Source organism: Amblyraja radiata, chromosome 18 (assembly GCF_010909765.2).
Source record: "Amblyraja radiata isolate CabotCenter1 chromosome 18, sAmbRad1.1.pri, whole genome shotgun sequence".
NCBI classification, from domain to species: Eukaryota; Metazoa; Chordata; class Chondrichthyes; order Rajiformes; family Rajidae; genus Amblyraja; species Amblyraja radiata.
The window spans coordinates 3,286,503-3,305,448 of NC_045973.1; the positions used below are offsets into that span (position 1 = coordinate 3,286,503).

An 18,946-nucleotide genomic window follows, 5' to 3' on the forward strand; every position below is an offset into this window, starting at 1 on the left:
AGTTCCCGGAGGTTTTTGTCAGTCTCCCTACCTGCTTCCACTACCTGCAACCTCCGGCAACCACCTGCAACCTCCGGGAACCGCACGGAAACCTTGGGTGGGGCGCAAAGTCTCCAGAGGTTTCCGTTCAGGTTTCCTAAGTGGGACAGGGGCATAAAGGTGTAGGACAACTTGTTCTATTTGATCTTATTTGATTGTGCACGCCAGGTTGATTGCATTCGTGGAAACAGGGCGGACCACGTGAAGGTTGCAATCTCCCAGCCCAGAATGGGGTTAGGAGGGAGAGATAGACCAGCCATGATTCTCTTGCTTCTTGGTCCTCCGAAATATTCCAAATGGAATTCAAAATGGATTGGATGACTTGATGGGGAGTTATAGGGAGAAGGCAGGAGAATGGGGTTGAGCAGGGAAGATAGATCAGCCATAATTGAATGGTGGAGTAGACTTGATGGGCCGAATGGCCTAATTCTGCTCCTATCACTCATGAACATATGAACTTCGCAATTGGCCTTTGATATTAGAATATTACATTCTGGTCGAGACCCTTCTAGAGAAACTCAGCGGGTGAGGCAGCATCTATGGAGCATAGGAATAGATGCTGCCTCACCCGCTGAGTTTCTCCAGCATTTTTGTTTACCTTTACTTGAATTAATGAATAGGTTTATTGGCCAAGAGCTGAGATGAATAAATATTGATTGTGAGAGGTTATGGGAAGAAGGAAGGAGAATTGGGGTTGAGAGGAAAAGATTGGTTGAATGTTGGAGCTGACTCAATGAGCCGAATGGCCTAATGCCCCTGTCCCACTTAGGAAACCTGAACGGAAACCTCTGGAACCTTTGCGCCCCACCCAAGGTTTCCGTGCGGTTCCCGGAGGTTTTTGTCCGTCTACCTACCTGCTCCCACTACCTGCAACCTCCGGCAACCAACTACAACCTCCGGGAACCGCACGGAAAACGTGGGTGGGGCGCAAAGTCTCCAGAGGTTTCTGTTCAGGTTTCCTAAGTGGGACAGGGGCTTTAATTTTGCTCTTATGGATGAAAGATAAACAAGTAACTGGATATCTTGTATTCCAGAGGTGCAGGTATTGGTGGTCTTGGGATAACTGTGGAAGGAACCTCAGAAGCAAAGATGTCTTGTAAGGACAACAAGGATGGCAGCTGCAGCGTGGAATACATCCCCTACACACCTGGCGATTACGACCTGAATATCACCTATGGCGGAGAGCACATTCCAGGTAACGTCCACTCACCTGTTTTATTCATTCCCTCAGCTTCGACTAGGTTCAGCGTTTTATCATCACCCGTCAAGAATCCAGTCCAGAGTGCTTCACTGTCATATGAAATTTGAAAATTTGAGGAAGGACATTCTTGCTATTGCTATTGTACAGGGCCCTAGTGAGACCACACCTGGAGTATTGTGTGCAGTTTTGGTCCCCTAATTCGAGGAAGGACATTCTTGCTATTGAGGGAGTGCAGCGTAGGTTTACAAGGTTAATTCCCGGGATGGCGGGACTGTCATATGCTGAGAGAATGGAGCAGCTGGGCTTGTACACTCTGGAATTTTGGAGGATGAGAGGGAATCTTGTTGAAACATATAAGATTATTAACGGTTTTGGACACGCTAGAGGCAGGAAACGTGTTCCCGATGTTGGGGGAGTCCAGAACCAGGGACCACAGTTTAAGAATAAGGGGTAAGCCATTTAGAACGGAGACGAGGAAACACTTTTTCACACAGAGAGTTGTGAGTCTGTGGACTTCTCTCCCTCAGAGGGCGGTGGAGGCCGGTTTTCTGGATGCTTTCAAGAGGGAGCTAGATAGGGCTCTTAAAAATAGCGGAGTCAGGGGATATGGGGAGAAGGCAGGAACGGGGTACTGATTGGGGATGATCAGCCATGATCACATTGAATGGCGGTGCTGGCTCAAAGGGCCGAATGGCCAACTCCTGCACCTATTGTCTATTATTGTCTATGAGAGGGGGAAAGTTTAATGGAGATGTGCGGGACAAGTCTTTTACACAGAGGGTGGTGGTTGCCTGGAACGTGCTGCCAGAGGTGGTGGTGGAGGCAGATACGACAGTGGTGTTTAGGAAGGCACATGGATGTGCAGTGAATGGAGGGATATGGATCAAGTATAGGTACATGAGATGTTTAACTTGGCATTCCACATCACATCGAGCAACTGGGAGCACATTGCACAGGACAGGAGATGCTGGAGGAAATCCGTGCAGGAAGGAGCGCTGCACGTCACGATATGGAGCCACGCCGTGTCGCAGAGACAAAGCGACAGCACCGTAAGGAGAGAGAGAGAAGGGGGCTCGATGACTACCAACCACCGCCAGTCTCCACTGCCCATGTTGCACCAAGGTGTGTGGATCATGGATCAGCCTCTACAAGTAGACGACCCTATGGAGAGGAGAGGACATTCGAGTGACTGCCGATGATGATGATGATGATGGTCGGTGCGGCCGTTATGGGCCTGTGCTGTGTTGTGTTCTCCGCCTCCATCCTACCCACCACACGTTGTACCCTATGTAAAAGCCAGCCAATGTGCCCAACACTAACGCCTCCAACTCTCTGTAGGTAGCCCGTTCAAGGTGCCCGTGAAGGATGTGGTGAACCCCAGCAAGGTGCAGTGTACTGGGCCGGGGTTGAGTTCCGGGGTCCGGGCCCGAGTGCCCCAAGTTTTCACCGTGGACTGTAGCAAGGCCGGCATGGCCCTACTTGAAGTCACCGTGCAGGGACCCAGAGGTGAGACGATAACACTGGCCGCGTTTAGCTTTTTCCTCGCCACGAGCTCGGATGTTTGTGGAGCTGGGGTGGGGGGGGGTGAGTGTACCTGAAGCTGAAGTTAGGCCCAAAATGCTGGAGTAACTCAGCGGGCCAGACAGGATTCCTGGAGAGAAGGAATGGGTGGACAAAAATGCTGGAGAAACTCAGCGGGTGCAGCAGCATCTATGGAGCGAAGGAAATAGGCAACGTTTCGGGCCGAAACCCTTTTGGGTTTCGGCCTGAAACGTTACCTATTTCCCAAGGGATACAGCCCTGAAACGTTGCCTATTTCCTTCGCTCCATAGATGCTGCTGCACCCGCTGAGTTTCTCCAGCATTTTTGTCTACCCATTCCTTCTCTCCAGACCAGGCCCGACCCGACCCGCTGAGTTCCTCCACCTTTTTTGTGTCTATCTTCGGTTGAAACCAGCACCTGCAGTTCCTTCCCACACATCTCGTTTGCTCTAACCTGGTATGGTTTTGTCACCTTCCACTGAGCTGGCTGGAATGTCGCTGCAAGTAATAGGTTTTCTGTTCTAGTTTATGAGGCCCAGGCCCAGGCCCAGGCCCAACCTCGAAGCAGTCCCCTGAAACTGATTGCAGACTTCTTTAAAGGAGAAACCAAGGCCGGGGTTTCTGAGACAGGTTTGAACTTGAGCTTGATCATCTCAGCAGGGCAAGAAAGGTGGTGGGTGACTAAAGCACTGGTCTTGTCTGCTCTTTCTACTAAACGCCACAGTCCAACTTGCAAGGCCTAACGCTTCCACTGGTATCCACGTCATCACGCTAACCTCCCCTAGCGCTGGGCAGCTCCACCTTCAAGCAGAAAAATTGGCCTTAATTCTTTAGTCCTTCCAAATTCATCTTCCATTGTTCCAAAACCTGAACCACAATGCAGCCACAAAGAACTGTGGACACAAAATGCTGGAGTAACTCAGCGGGTGAGGCAGAATAAAGGGGAGGCCATTTAAGACTGAGGTGAGAAAAAACTTTCTCACCCAGAGAGTTGTGAATTTGTGGAATTCCCTGCCACAGAGGGCAGTGGAGGCCAAGTCACTGGATGGATTTAAGTGAGTTAGATAGAGCTCTAGGGGCTAGTGGAGTCAAGGGATATGGGGAGAAGGCAGGCACGGGTTATTGATAGGGGACGATCAGCCATGATCACAATGAATGGCGGTGCTGGCTCGAAGGGCCGAATGGCCTCCTCCTGCACCTAATTTCTATGTTTCTTATCTCTGGAAAGAAGGAATGGGCGACGTTTCTGGTCGATACCCTTCTTCAGACCGATGTCGGGGGAGGGGGCCGGACAGAGATACAATGTAGGCGGGGACAGAGGGACCAGATGAGAGAACTGGGAAGGGGATGAGAATGGAGAGAGAAAGCAAGGGCTATCTAAAGTTAATATCTCTCCAGAGATGCTGCCTCACCTGCTGAGTTACTCCAGCATTTTGTGTCTACCTTCGATTTTAAACCAGCATCTGCAGTTCTTTCTTACACACAAAGAATACAATTTGTAATATTTCCATTATGGGCATGCTTCTGAATTGGAAGTAATCTGAAATGCATAACAGATTTCTTGAGCACCCAACAGTGTAATATTTCTGACAGTGCCCTTAAATTGTTGGCTCAATTGCTCATTGGAAGTTTCAGTCTCTGGGTTTGCTTTGAAGTGTTGTATTTACAGGGTTAGTAAATGGTAAGTTGGTCCACACCTGGTTTTAATGCGTGCTTGCCTTATGAAAGTCATAAGGTCATAAGTGATAGGAGCAGAATTAGGCCATTCGGCCCATCAAGTCTACTCCGCCATTCAATCATGGCTGATCTATCTCTCCCTCCTAACCCCATTCTCCTGCCTTCTCCCCATAACCCCTGACACCCGCACTAATCAAGAATTTATCTATCTCTGCCTTAAATATATCCATTGACTTGGCCTCCACAGCCCTCTGTGGCAAAGAATTCCTCGAAACTCTCGCCATGCTGACTATCCTAAATAACTAAGTTTTTGTCAAATGTGAGAATATCCTTCCTTTCAGAATCTGCTATGATTTCCCTACCACTGACATAAGAGTTTCTTAATGATTGGATGAACCTATAAATCAAGAAATGTTGGCTAGATTGATCAGTTTTCCCAGTCTGAAGAAGGGTCTTGACACGAAACATCACACTTTCCTTCTCTCCAGAGATGCTGCCTGTCCCGCTGAGTTACTCCAGCACTTTGTGTCTATGTTCTGTTTTCCCGAGGACTTGGTACTTTGTGCCGATAGTTGCCAGGAGTGTTATACATAGATTCACATAAAGCAAAGGAAATGACTTGAAGTAAAAGGTTGGGTCTGGCAGCATCTCTGGTGAAAAGGAGTAGGTGACGTCACGGGTCGAGACCCTTCCTCAGACTGAGAGTCAGTGAAAATGGGAAGGAGAGATATAGCTGGTACTAAAGGACAAATGAATGGAAAACCTGACAATAGACAATAGGCGCAGGAGTAGGCCATTCGGCCCTTCGAGCCAGCACCGCCATTCAATGTGATCATGGCTGATCATCCCCAATCAGTACCCCGTTCCTGCCTTCTCCCCATATATCCTGACTCCGCTATTTACAAGAGCCCTATGTAGCTCTCTCTTGAAGGCATCGAGAGAACCTGCCTCCACCGCCCTCTGAGGCAGAGAATTCCACAGACTCACAACACTCTGTGTGAAAAAGTGTTTCCTCGTGTCCGTTCTAAATGGCTTACTCCTTATTCTTAAACTGTGGCCCCTGGTTCTGGACTCCCCCAACATCGGGAACATGTTTCCTGCCTCTAGCTTGGCCAAACCCTTAATAATCTTACATGTGTCAATAAGAATATGCAAAAAGCAATGATAGTCAAGGATATCTGGGACACAAGATATACATAGGTCATTGTTAATGAGTTAAACAGACAGGAACTCAACAGACCGACAGTAATTTGTGGTTTGATATTAAATTAGAGTTGATAGGAATGAGACGGATGCAGATTTGTAGAGGGGCTGTCCCACTTTCCCGACCTAATTCACGACCTACTTGATGCCACGAGCACCTACGACTAGCATCATGACCTGCTACACCCTCCTACGACCTCGTGACGACCATGCTGCGAGTATGAGTCAAGGGCAAACTCGGCAGAAATAGGTTGTGAAAGTGGGACAGGCCCTTAACTGGGTAGCTCAGCGATACATCACCAGTGTGTGTACTACAGGCTAAAGCAAACCCTGATATTTGCTGACAACTTTGAATGAGTAATTCGGCACCAGGAGGTGAAATATCTGCTGTAGGATCATGAATCTTCAGAAGCCCAGCGGTCTTGCCCTCCACTCACTGCCTTGTGTTTGCAATAAACTCCCTCAACCTAACCACGTTCCTCACTGACAACCGCCTGGCATTATTTTGCTTACTTGCTCGCTCCACTAGGAAGTGACGGGCAAAGCGTTGAGAGAGACTAATATGTGCACACCGGCATTAATGAGGTGAAGCTGCGTCACGTTGTTTGGGCCTGTGTAAGCGACTAGTTTCATCCCCTCTTTCCCCAGGGATAATTGAGCCCGTGGGTGTGATCGACAACGGAGATGGCACCCACTCCGTGAGCTACACGCCTTCGCTGGAAGGGCCGTATTCCGTTTCTGTCCGGTACGGTGGAGAGGACATCACTCGCAGGTAATTCTGAGAAGATTTTTACCAGGGAGGGGACCACCTGTGTTTCCTCCAGTTTCCTCCCGGTTCAGTTCAGTTTAGTTTGTTGTCGCGTGTACCGAGGTACGGTGAAAAGCTTCTGTTGCGTGCTGACCAGCCAGCGGAAAGACAATACATGATTCCAATCGAGCCGTTCACAGTGTACAGGTACATGCTAAGGGTCTACCACGGAGCACTGAGATTTGTTACTAACGTTAAAACCCTCACGCACCACTGCACTTTGTATGCTCAAGTTGGATGGTTTGCCCTGTCCACCCGCAGACTCCATCATTGGCATATCCTTATTTATAAGACTATCCTCGGTGTTCTTCCTTCATACCTGCAGAAGTATGTAATTCGAAAAAGCACAGGAACTTATCAGCTCCGCTCTGAGGACTTGTTCTTACTAACTGTACCTAAAGTCCGTACTGAACTGGGGAAAAGGGCATTTAGTTATGCTGCTTCCTTCGCATGGAACCAGCTGCAGAATGAACTGAAACTTAAGGAGCTGGTTTCTATAAACAGATTTAAATCCCTTCTTAATGATGTTGAAGCGGGCTCTTCTGTCTGTACATGCTTTGTTTGATGATGTTCTGACTGTGACTCTATTTATATGTTCTCTGTTGTTTTTAAATTATTGTCTGTAACTGTGGAACTGTGCTGCTGCCTGTCTTGGCCAGGACTCTCTTGTAAAAGAGATTTTTAATCTCAATGAGACTTCTCCTGGTTAAATAAAGGTTAAAAAAAAAAAAAGGGACATCCCAAAGTCGTGCGGGTCGGTTGGTCGGTTAATTTGCCCTCTGTAAATTGTCCCTGGTGTGTACTGAATGGTTGTGCAAATGGCACAACAGAGACCAAGTGATCATTGGTCAGTGTGACCTGCTGCCATACTGTTTTTCCAAACGAAAAATTCTCGTTTACTCTGAATTGCAACCAATTTTCAAAGTCAATTTTGCTGGTCACATGCACCCGAAGGTGCAGTGAAATGAATTTGCCAGCAGCGATACATTTAAAAAGAGAACACACAATACACAATAAGATTTAACACAAACATCCACCACAGCATTCTCCACTGTGGTGGAAGGCAACAAGGTTCAGGCAGTCCTCCTCCCTTGGTCACCCGTGGTCGGGGCCATAAACCCTCCGTAGTCGCCGCTACAGTCAGCCCAATGTACAGGACCTCTCGTCGGGATGATCCAAACTCCCACGTCAGGACAGTCAAACACACTCTGCGGCTTGGAGTGCCCGAATCTGCACTTTCCTACCGGAGACCGCGGCTTCAGGATGTTATAGGCCGCAGACAGGCCGGCGGTCGGAGCTCTTCTCTGGCGATCCCTCGATGGTGAATCCACGCCGTGCCCGCGGCTAGAAGCTCCGCAGACTGCGGCTACAGGATGTAACAGACCAGCGGGCCAGCGATTGGAACACTGCTATCTGGCGACCCCCGGCAAGGGTTCGCCCATTCGGCGATGGAAATTTTTTTTTTTTGCCGTGTTTAGTTTATAGACTCTGGTACTTTTCCCCCAAAAGTAAAATCCAATCATCGTCACCGCTAGCTCGTTCTTTGTCTCGGGCATTGGGCGTATTTGCAAATGATACTGTGTTCAGAGTAGGCAGAATTATCTTGTAGACTTACTGCAAATATAACAATGTGTATATACTTGGGTAGCTGAGATCGTGGAACAGCAGCTACTCCTGCTAAATATTAATCAAAATGGCCACCCACTGTGCAAAATGGTAGTAGCAATGTTTATAAGTCTGGCTACCAAAAATATTCTGGAACTGGTAATAACTAAATTGTAGAAGGTAAACAAAAAAAGCTGGAGAAACTCAGCGGGTGCAGCGGCATCTATGGAGCGAAGGAAATAGGCAACGTTTCGGGCCGAATCCTTTGGGAAATAGGCAACGTTTCGGGCCGAAACCCTTTGGGTTTCGGCCCGAAACGTTGTCTATTTCCTTCGCTCCATAGATGCTGCTGCACCCGCGGAGTTTCACCAGCACTTTTGTCTACTTCAGGTTTATATGTTCATTGGCTTGGTATAAATATAAAATTGTCCCTAGTGTGTGTAGGGTAGGCCCGAAACGTTGCCTATTTACTTCGCTCCATAGATGCTGCTGCACCCGCTGAGTTTCTCCAGCTTTTTTTTTTTGTGTACCTTCGATTTTCCAGCATCTGCAGCTCCTTCTAAATTCGGGTAAAAAAAGATTCTGGACCAGGCAATCTTGCTGAATATCGAGCAAAAGTTGCAAAGCTGTAGAATAAAATGGATTTGGTATCGACATGCGATCGATGCCCTTGAGTGTGCGTTACAACAAGGGCCTGTCCCACTTAGGCGACTCTTTAGGCGACTGCCAGGGACTAGTTTTAATGGAATTCACCTATGACACCTGGCGACAAACTACGACAGCAAAAATTGTCGCCACTGTCGCCGAAAATTTTTCAACATGTTGACATTTTTCAGCAGTCGCTTGTAGTTGCCCAAAAAAATCGGCTAAGTGGAACAGGCCCATTTTTCACCCAGAGATCTGTGTACACATACTCGAGGGGATTGAGGATTTTGGGAGTTTAGTGCGTGTTCATGTTCATAAATTCAAGGTCTAGGACTAGAATTAGGCCATTCGGCCCATCGAGTCTACTCTGCCATTCAATCATGGTTGATCGATCTATCTCCCTTAACCCCATTCTCCTGCCTTCTCCCCATAACCCCTGACACCCGCACTAATCGGGAATCTATCTGTCTCTGCCTTAAAAAATGTCCATTGACTTGGCCTCCACAGATGTCTGTGGCAATGAGTTCCACTGTAACCATATAACAATTACAGCAACGAAACAGGCCATCTCGGCCCTTCTAGTCCGTGCCGAACACGTATTCTCCCCTAGTCCCATCATCCTGCACTCAGACCATAACCTCCATTCCTTTCTTGTCCATATTCCTATCCAATTTATTTTTAAATGATAAAATCAAACCTGCCTCCACCACTTCCACTGGAAGCTCATTCCACACAGCTACCACTCTCTGAGTAAAGAAGTTCCCCCTCATGTTACCCCAAACTTCTGTCCCTTAATTCTCAAATCATGTCCCCTTGTTTGAATCTTCCCTACTCTCAATGGGAAAAGCTTATCCATGTCAACTCTGTCTATCCCTCTCATCATTTTAAAGACCTCGATCAAGTCCCCCCTTAACCCTGTATTCCATGTTCTTCCGCAGCGGGCCAAAGCAACTCACGAGTGCTTTCTTTTTTTCCAGTCCGTTCCGCGTGAGGGTTCTGCCAACTCACGATGCCAGCAAGGTGCGAGCCAGTGGGCCAGGCCTCAACTCAGCGGGTGTACAAGCCAGCCTGCCGGTGGAGTTCACCATCGATGCCAAGGATGCCGGGGAAGGCCTGCTGTCCGTCCACGTTACTGTACGTCTACGATAGTTTCCTCTCGCGGTGCAGTGTGTCGTCTGGAGGGGCAGCGTTGGGTTTAAAATGCTCGGGGTTGGGGGTGGGAGGGAAGGGGGTCTCTCTGACAAATGGAATGTGGGTAAATAACATTACTTCAGCGTTTGAGATTTTTTCATAAGCTCATAAATTCATGGGAGCAGAATTAGGCCATTCGGCCCATCAAGTCTACTCTCCCATTCAATCATGGCTGATCTATCTCTCCCTCCTAACCCCATTCTCCTGCCTTCTCCCCATAACCCCTGACACCTGTACTAATCTGAGTCTGTGGAGTTCTCTGCCTCAGAGGGCGGTGGAGGCCGGTTCTCTGGATACTTTCAAGAGAGAGCTAGATAGGGCTCTTAAAGATAGCGGAGTCAGGGGATATGGGGAGAAGGCAGGAATGGGGTACTGATTTGGGATGATCAGCCATGATCACATTGAATGGCGGTGCTGGCTCGAAGGGCCGAATGGCCTACTCCTGCACCTATCGATCAAAAATCTATCTATCTTGGCCTTAAAAAACATCAGTTGATTTGGCCTCCACAGCCTTCTGTGGCAATGAATCCCACAGATTCACCACCCACTGACTAAAGAAATTCCTCCTCATCTCCTTCCTAAAGGAACGTCCTTTAATTGTGAGGCTGTGCCCTCTGGTCCTACTCTCCCACTGGTGGATACATCCTCTAAACATCTATCCAGGCCTTTATCTTCCTGATAAGCCTACTGATTCTGTATCAGAGTCATGGATGTGATGACTTGGTCATATTTTATCGGAGAAAGACCATATTGATTCTGGGTATCAAGAATGTTTAAATCTCATATGTACCGACAATGGAAATATGAAATTCTGACTTGCTCGATCAAAAATTTAAAAAATGAATAATAGTGCTTTGAGTGCAAAAAAAAAAGCCCCATTTTCCACTGTGCAACCAAAGCCACAGTCCGTAGAAACATAGAAAATAGGTGCAGGAGGAGGCCATTCGGCCCTTCGAGCCAGCACCACCATTCATTGTGATCATGGCTGATCGTCCCCTATCAATAACCCGTGCCTGCCTTCTCCCCATATCCCTTGACTCCACTAGCTCCTAGAGCTCTATCTAACTCTCTCTTAAATCCATCCAGTGACTTGGCCTCCACTGGCCTCTGTGGCAGGGAATTCCACAAATTCACAACTCTCTGGGTGAAAAAGTTTTTTCTCACCTCAGTCCAATCAGACGATGATAGTTGCTGAGGTTAGTGTTGTTCAGTGTTCAAGAGCCTAATGGTTGTTGGGAAAAAGCTGTTCTTGAACCTGGAGGTCACGGTTTTCAGACTCCTGTACCTTCTTCCCGATGGTAGCAGGGAGATGCGATCCTGGCCAGGGTGGTGTGGGTCACCGGGACTGGTTGCCTTCTGTTAAGATGATTCTTGGGTTAAAACCGAACGATTTTGGAGGTAGACAAAAATGCTGGAGAAACTCAGCGGGTGAGGCAGCATCTAGATGCTGCCTCACCCGCTGAGTTTCTCCAGCATTTTTGTCTACCTTCGATTTTTCCAGCATCTGCGGTTCCTTCTTAAAGATTTTATTTTTGGAATCTGTTGGAATCGACCGCTCGCTCACAGCGCCGGAGACCCGGACATTCGAACCTGACCTCGGGTGCTGTCTGTGTGGAGTGTGTACGTTCAACCCCGTGACCACGTGGGTTTCCTCCGGCTGCTCCGGCTTTCCCCCCCCCCCCCCCCCCCCCCCCCCCCACCCCCACATCCAAAAGGCGTGCGTTGATGAGAACGGTCGGATGTTGCGTTCCGTCGGGGAACGTTGCTAATGTTTTGGGAATGTGGCCGGTGTTATTCGCAGGATCAGGAAGGGAAACCGAAGAAGGCGAACATCCACAACAACAATGACGGCACCTACCGGGTGTCCTACATTCCAGACAAGACCGGCCGCTACACCATCGTCATCAAGTACGGCGGGGACGAGATCCCCGCGTCTCCGTACCGAATCCGCGCCGCGCCGGTGGGAGATGCCAGCAAGTGTACTATGTCAGGTCAGTGTGGTCACATGTTCATAAAGGGCCTGTCCCACTTGGGCGTCATTTGCGCGTAATTTACGCGACACGACGCGCGTCAATAGACAATAGGTGCAGGAGTAGGCCATTCGGCCCTTCGAGCCAATTCGAGCCCCCTTCTCTCTCCTTACGGTGCTGTCGCATTGTCTCTGCGACACGGCGTAGTTCCGTTTCGTTACGTCCATTCAATGTGATCATGGCTGATCATCCCCAATCAGTACCCCGTTCCTGCCTTCTCCCCATATCCCCTGACTCCGCTATTTTTAAGAGCCCCATCTAACTCTCTCTTGAAAGCATCCAGAGAACCTGCCTCCACCGCCCTCCGAGGCAGAGAATTCCACAGACTCACCACTCTCTGTGAGAAAAAGTGTTTCCTCGTCTGCGTTCTAAATGGCTTACCCCTTATTCTTAAACTGTGTGGCCCCTGGTTCTGGACTCCCCCAACATCGGGAACATGTTTCCTGCCTCTAGCGTGTCCAAGCCCTTAACAATCTTGTATGTTTCAATGTGCGCATTACGCACGCATGGTGCGTGGCAGTGACCCCCGGTCGCGGGCGGCACCCGAAGATTTTGGGATGCATAACATTTTCGTGCGCAATCTGCGTGACGCACAAATGACGCCCAACTGGGACCGGCCATTAAGTCATCAATTAGTTAAGATCTGCTGACTTGCTAGATTTACCAAAAACACGACTGTTGTCGGTTGTAGATCCGATCTGATGACTCAGGGCTCAAACTCCAGGGGAATTTGGACCACGCCCCATAGCTTATTTTCTGCCGGTCAGTTGGTGGCTTGGAGCATAAATAGAGATAGATCATAGAATAGTACAGCACGGGAATGTGGAACCTTTGGCCCACAATGTCCATACTGAACAGATGGGGTAGGTGGGAAAATATTTGGAATTACAAACAATGCTGGCCTCCTGCCAGTGGTCGGGAAGGTATTGGAGAGGATTCTTCGGGATTGGATTTACTTGTGACTGGAAGAGAATGGAATCATCTGGGGGCAGTTACCATGGTGATGTCCATGGTTGGTCATCTGGGCCAGTTAGCGTGGCTTTATCCATAGCTGGTCATCTGGGCAAGTTACCGTGGCAATGTCCACATCTGGTCATCTGGGCCAGTTAGTGTGGCTCTGTCCACATCTGGTCATCTGGGCCAGTTAGTGTGGCTCTGTCCGTGGCTGGTCATGTCCACTGAAGCACTTGCAACCATCTCCCATTATTCTGCAGGTTCCGGCCTGGGTCCGAGCGTCCAGTTGGGAGAAGAGCTGGGAATGAAGGTGGATGCGAAGGCGGCAGGGAAAGGCAAGGTGACCTGTACGATCTGTGCCCCCGACGGCACGGAGGTGGAAGCGGACGTGATTGAAAATGACGATGGGACGTACAACATCTACTACACGGCCCCCGAGGCAGGGACCTACGTTGTGTACGTCCGCTTTGGAGGCGTGGACGTCGCCAACAGTCCATTCCATGTTGTGGTGAGCATCTCTCTATTGCTGCTGTTGAAGGAAACTTTAATACACAACACACAAAGATCGGAAGAGGCAATCGAGACTTTATTTAAGAGCGTCAAAGGCAGTGATCACTGTAGGAAATAGTTCACCACACAAAGATCCACCTGCTCCTTAGAAACATAGAAAATAGGTGCAGGAGTAGAGGCCATTTGGCCCTTGGAGCCTGCACCACCATTCAATATGATCATGGCTGATCATCCAACTCAGTATCCCGTACCTGCCTTCTCTCCATACCCCCTGATCCCTTTAGCCACAAGGGCCACATCTAACTCCCTCTTAAATATAGCCAATGAACTGGCCTCAACTACCTTCTGTGGCAGAGAATTCCACAGATTCACCACTCTCTGTGTGAAAAATGTTTTTCTCATCTCGGACCTAAAAGATTTCCCCCTTATCCTTAAACTGTGACCCCTTGTTCTGGACTTCCCCAACATTGGGAACAATCTTCCTGCATCTAGCCTGTCCAACCCCTTGAGAATCTGGTAAGTTTCTGTAAGATCCCCCCTCAATCTTCTAAATTCCAGCGAGTACAAGTCGAGTCTATCCAGTCTTTCTTCATATGAAAGTCCTGACATCCCAGGAATCAGTCTGGTGAACCTTCTCTGTACTCCCTCTATGGCAAGATCTCAATCGGAACTTGCTTCACACTCTTTACACAGCATGACCATTCAGCAAATGAGTTACTGATTAGTACTTTTGGGGGCATGTCATTAGTAAAACCAATATTACACACCCAGAAGCCATTGAGTCACTCAGCACAGAAACAGGCCCTTCGGCCCGACATGTCCATGCCTGCCACGATGCCCCATCTACACTAGCCCCACCTGCCTGCATTTGGCCCATTATCCCTCAAAACCTTCCTATCCGTGTACCTATCCAGATGTCTTTTAGATGTAAGGTAGACAAAAAATGCTGGAGAAACTCAGCTGGTGAGGCAGCATCTATGGAGAGACGGAATAGGCAACATTTCTTGCCTAGACCCTTCTTCAGACTGTAGTTATAGTCCCTGCCTCATCTACCTCCCCTGGCAACTGGTTCCATACACCCACCACCCTCTTGTGTGAGAAGTTGCCCCTCTCTGTCCCCTGTTTAATATTTCCCCTCACCTTAACCCTATGTCCCCTGTCTCTTGATTTCCCCCACTCTGGGTAAAAGATTGTGCAGTTACCCGATCTATTCCAAAAGCTAGTTATAAATGTAGAATATTATTATGACCTCTGTAAATGATTATTTAGTGTGCTCGTTGCTGATGGAAGCCTGTGTTATGTGTGCTGGCATTCTCTCAATAATTGCAATTGGAATTAATTTATTATGTAAAAACATACAAGGAATTTGACTTGCCAAACAGTCTTACCAAACCAGCAACAAGACACACAAGTACATAAAAATCAACATAAACGCATGGTGACAGAAGACCATTACGTGTCATCTTCTTCCCTCCTGAACTTGACCCAGAGATCTGGTTGAATACTGGAGAATCTTGAGGCAACATATTTGACACTTGCAAACTAAAGGTTTGTCCCACTTCCACGAGCTTTTTTACTCGTGGACATTTTTCATCATGCCAGGAAAAACACCCCGACGTTTTTCGTACTTGATGCCACAAGTACCTACAGCTAGCAATAACGTCCTACCCACGACCTCGTGACGACCATGCTGCGACTATGAGTCAAGGGCAAACTCGGCCGAGATTGTGAATTAGGTCATGAAAGTGGGACAAGCCCTAAAGCATCCCTCGCATGTCCTTAAGAAACAGTGTTTTATAAACCTTTCTTTACAAATTGCCATTTCTACACATTGCATACATGCCAAGGGAAGATGTCTTGGACATTGCATCAGAAAGACTTTATGGAGTTTTTTCTCATTGGGTTGGGTTGGATGTAGATGTGTGTACGTTCGACACTAACTTGCCATTTGCTATCCATCAGGCCACAGATGAAGTTCCAATCATTCCACAGCAGTTGGTGCAGCAGCAGCAAGCATCTCTAAATGCTTACCCACCTGGCTTCCAACCCTGGGTACAGACTTTAATATATTAAACTTCCTATTCTTCTCTTCTTCTTCCCTATCTAGTGTTCACAGCTTGCTGGGATCTGCCACCTGGATCGCTGCATTCCTTCCCTCTCTGTCCATTTTCAGTGGTGTGACTTTTCATGTTTCACTGGCCGGTGGATAATGAACTCTCAGTTTTAAACAGGTGTGAACTGCTCAGCAGCTTGAACAGGGGATTCTGCGTTAAGGTGCCATCTGTATCTCTCAGTGCAGTCCACACTTCCTTGCAAGGTAGAGGGAGATTCCTCCATGATACAGATTGGACAGTTTAAAGGCAGCGTGGCAATTCACCACAACTGTTCGTCACAAATCACTAGGGCAAAAGAATTGGGATCTTAAAATGCAAATCTCTGAAATACCGTAAACCCTTGTTATTATGGACTACAGTGGGGAGGGGGGGGGTTAATTGGTGACCATTATTGCCGATTATCCGCTATAACCGAGTAAGGGACAGCGGTAGAGTTGCTGCCTCGCAGCGCCAGAGACCCGGGTTCAATCCTGACCACGGGTGCTGTCTGTACGGAGTTTGCACGTTCTCCCCGTGACCTGCGTGGGTTTTCTCCGGGATCTTCGGTTTCCTCCCACACTCCAACGACGTGCAGGTGTGTAGGTTAACCAGCTTGGCGTTGAATATAAAGTGGTCCCTAGCGTGTGTAGGGTAATGTTAGTTTGTGGGGATCGCTGGTCGGCGCGGACTCGGTGGGCCGAAGGGCCTGTTTCCGCGATGCATCTCTGAAACTAAAAACCTAGCGGCCACTCGACTCCTTTTCAAACACAACGTTCTTTTTAACAGCTAAAAATTAATTTTTGTCACTTCGAGTTAAAAAATACTGAAGGCTACGTGTTACATAGTTTAATAGAGTTGTGTGGATCTGCGTTTGCCAATTGCAATGTCATCCGCAGTTTGAGTAGCAATCTGCGTCCATAAAGACACAATCCTTATCACCAAAGTCCACTCTAAAGAGGTCGGTAATAACGAGGGTTTACTGTATGGAGATGCACTGGCCAGGTTGCTGCGAATGGTCACTTCACGAATGCCGAATGCAAAATTGTACGCTTGGCCAAAGTTTCAAAGTTCTGCACTGAGTTGTGGGGACTGCACTTCCAATCACACTTTCCTTCTTTGCCACCCTTCCACGTTGTATCTTCTGGAATGTTTAAGAAGGAACTGCAGATGCTGAAAAAGCGAAGGTAGACAAAAGTGCTGGAGAAACTCAGCGGGTGCAGCAGCATCTATGGAGCGAAGGAAATGGGCAACGTTTCGGGCCGAAACCCTTGGGGAAATAGACAATGTTTCGGGCCGAAACCCTTGGGAAATAGGCAATGTTTCGAGCCGAAACCGTTGGGAAATAGGCAACGTTTCAGGCCGAAACCCTTGGGAAATAGGCAACGTTTCGGGACGAAACCCTGAAGGAAATAGGCAACGTTTCGGGCCGAAACCCTTCGGAAATAGGTAACGTTTCGGGCCGAAACCCTTTCGGGTTTCGGCCCGAAACGTTGCCTATTTCCTTCGTTCCATAGATGCTGCTGCACCCGCTGAGTTTCTCCAGCACTTTTCTCTACCTTGTACCTCCTGGAACATTGAGTTGGTGATTGGGTGGAATTCTCGCTGCTTCTGTCAACTGAATAAAGCATCAGTGTGTCTCAGCGCTACGTAAATTCAGTTTAGTTTATTGTCGCGTGTACTGAGGTACAGTGAAAAGCTTTTGTGTCGCTTGCTAACCAGTCAGCGGAAAGACAATACGCGATTACTATCGAGCCGTCCACAGTGTACAGATACATGATGAAGGGAGTAATGAGAATAATGTTTAGCGCAAGATAAAGTCTGATCAAAGATAGTCCATGGGGCTCCAAGGAGGTAGATAGTTCAGGACTGTTCCCCAGTTGTGGTCGGATGATTCAGTTGCTTAAACTTACTGTGAAATGAAGGGAAATATCATCCAGCATCATCTTGTAGGCAAACCACAGAGTGTTGGAGGAACTCAGCGGGTCAGGCAGCATCTATGGAGGGAATGGACAGGCGACTTTGGGTCGGGATCTTTCTTCAGACTGTATGGAGAGACGGGGGAGGGAGAAAGAGGGAAATGGATGCAGGATTCTTGCTATTGAGGGAGTGCAGCGTAGGTTTACAAGGTTAATTCCCGGGATGGCGGGACTGTCATATGCTGAGAGAATGGAGCCAGCTGGGCTTGTACACTCTGGAGTTTAGGATGAGAGGGGATCTTATTGAAACATATAAGATTGTTAAGGGGTTGGACACGCTAGAGGCAGGAAACATGTTCCTGATGTTGGGGGAGTCCTGAACCTGGGGCCACAGTTTAAGAATAAGGGGTAAGCCATTTAGAACGGAGACGAGGAAACACTTTTTCTCACAGAGAGTTGTGAGTCTGTGGAATTCTCTGCCTCAGAGGGCGGTGGAGGCGGGTTCTCTGGATGCTTTCGAGAGAGAGCTGGATAGGGCTCTTAAAAATAGCGGAGTCAGGGGATATGGGGAGAAGGCAGGAACGGGGTACTGATTGGGGATGATCAGCCATGATCACATTGAATGGCGGTGCTGGCTCGAAGGGCTGAATGGCCTACTCCTGCACCTATTGTCTATGTTTCAGGTTGTTTCTATCTTTGGGTCTGATGAAGTGTTTGTGCTGGGACGTTCGTGGGGAGATAGGGGTGAGGGCAGGTGGATGGGAACTAGGAGAGTGCAAGATCGTGGAGTGGGGACTGGGGGTTTGGTGTTTTCAGCCCAATAGCTGAAGGTCAACGTGTGGACACAACGAACCGCAGATGCTGGTTCACAAAAAAGACCCAAAGTGCAGGAGTAACTCAGCGGGTCATCCTTGGAGGAAATGGACAGGTGACGTATTGGGTCACCGATTCCTGTTCTCTAGAGGTGCTGTCCGACCCGTTGAGTTACTCCAGCTTTCTGAGTCTATTTTGGGTCGAGACCTTTCTTGAGAAATATGTTCTCGGTTACCCACTCTGACGGTCTGTTCTGCTTTAATGTTCTTTCCAGGCACAAGTCAAGAGGAACCTATCCTAACTGGATTGGCATCTTGGGCACTTCCTCTTCTCTCCCCCCTCCCCCCACCCCCGCCCCCCCAACCTGTCTTCCTTCCTTACGTAGATCATATGTTTCTTCACCACGGGTGATTCATGTGGAGCAAACTCTCGTTCCAGCTGAACTCAGTCCACCTGGAGCTGAGACTCGAGCAGTGAGCATACCTGCTCAGGTGCACTAACATTGTGGCCATTTATGGGCATTTGTTGCTTCAGGTTTGAGGACCGCAGCACAGTTCACTGTCTGAAGGGTTTGGTTACAGGTACTCAACCAGTGTAGCTGAAGCTGGGAGTCCTCAGCGGGTGGATCGCTTCACAGCTTAGCTGTATGTTCCGGTTATTTCAGAATATAAGCAATTTTTTTTCTTTTTTGTTTTGCGGTTAAGGGTGTTGCAGCGGGTA

General features: G+C 48.4%; 1 protein-coding gene across 4 annotated transcripts in view; it reads left to right on the forward strand.

Moving 5' to 3' along the window:
* The window catches only part of flnb (filamin B), a 160,033-nt gene that overhangs the window by 98,713 nt on the left and 42,374 nt on the right, over positions 1 to 18,946 (forward strand). Inside the window, exons 25-32 of one of the 4 annotated variants that reach the window (XM_033036610.1) lie at positions 1,074 to 1,234; positions 2,579 to 2,746; positions 3,307 to 3,411; positions 6,310 to 6,433; positions 9,697 to 9,853; positions 11,712 to 11,901; positions 13,155 to 13,402; positions 15,367 to 15,456. In XM_033036610.1, the coding sequence (XP_032892501.1) occupies positions 1,074 to 1,234; positions 2,579 to 2,746; positions 3,307 to 3,411; positions 6,310 to 6,433; positions 9,697 to 9,853; positions 11,712 to 11,901; positions 13,155 to 13,402; positions 15,367 to 15,456 (1,243 nt within the window). The remainder of the gene's footprint in view (positions 1 to 1,073; positions 1,235 to 2,578; positions 2,747 to 3,306; positions 3,412 to 6,309; positions 6,434 to 9,696; positions 9,854 to 11,711; positions 11,902 to 13,154; positions 13,403 to 15,366; positions 15,457 to 18,946) is intronic. The other 3 variants (XM_033036612.1, XM_033036611.1, XM_033036613.1) reach the window with 3 other exon arrangements.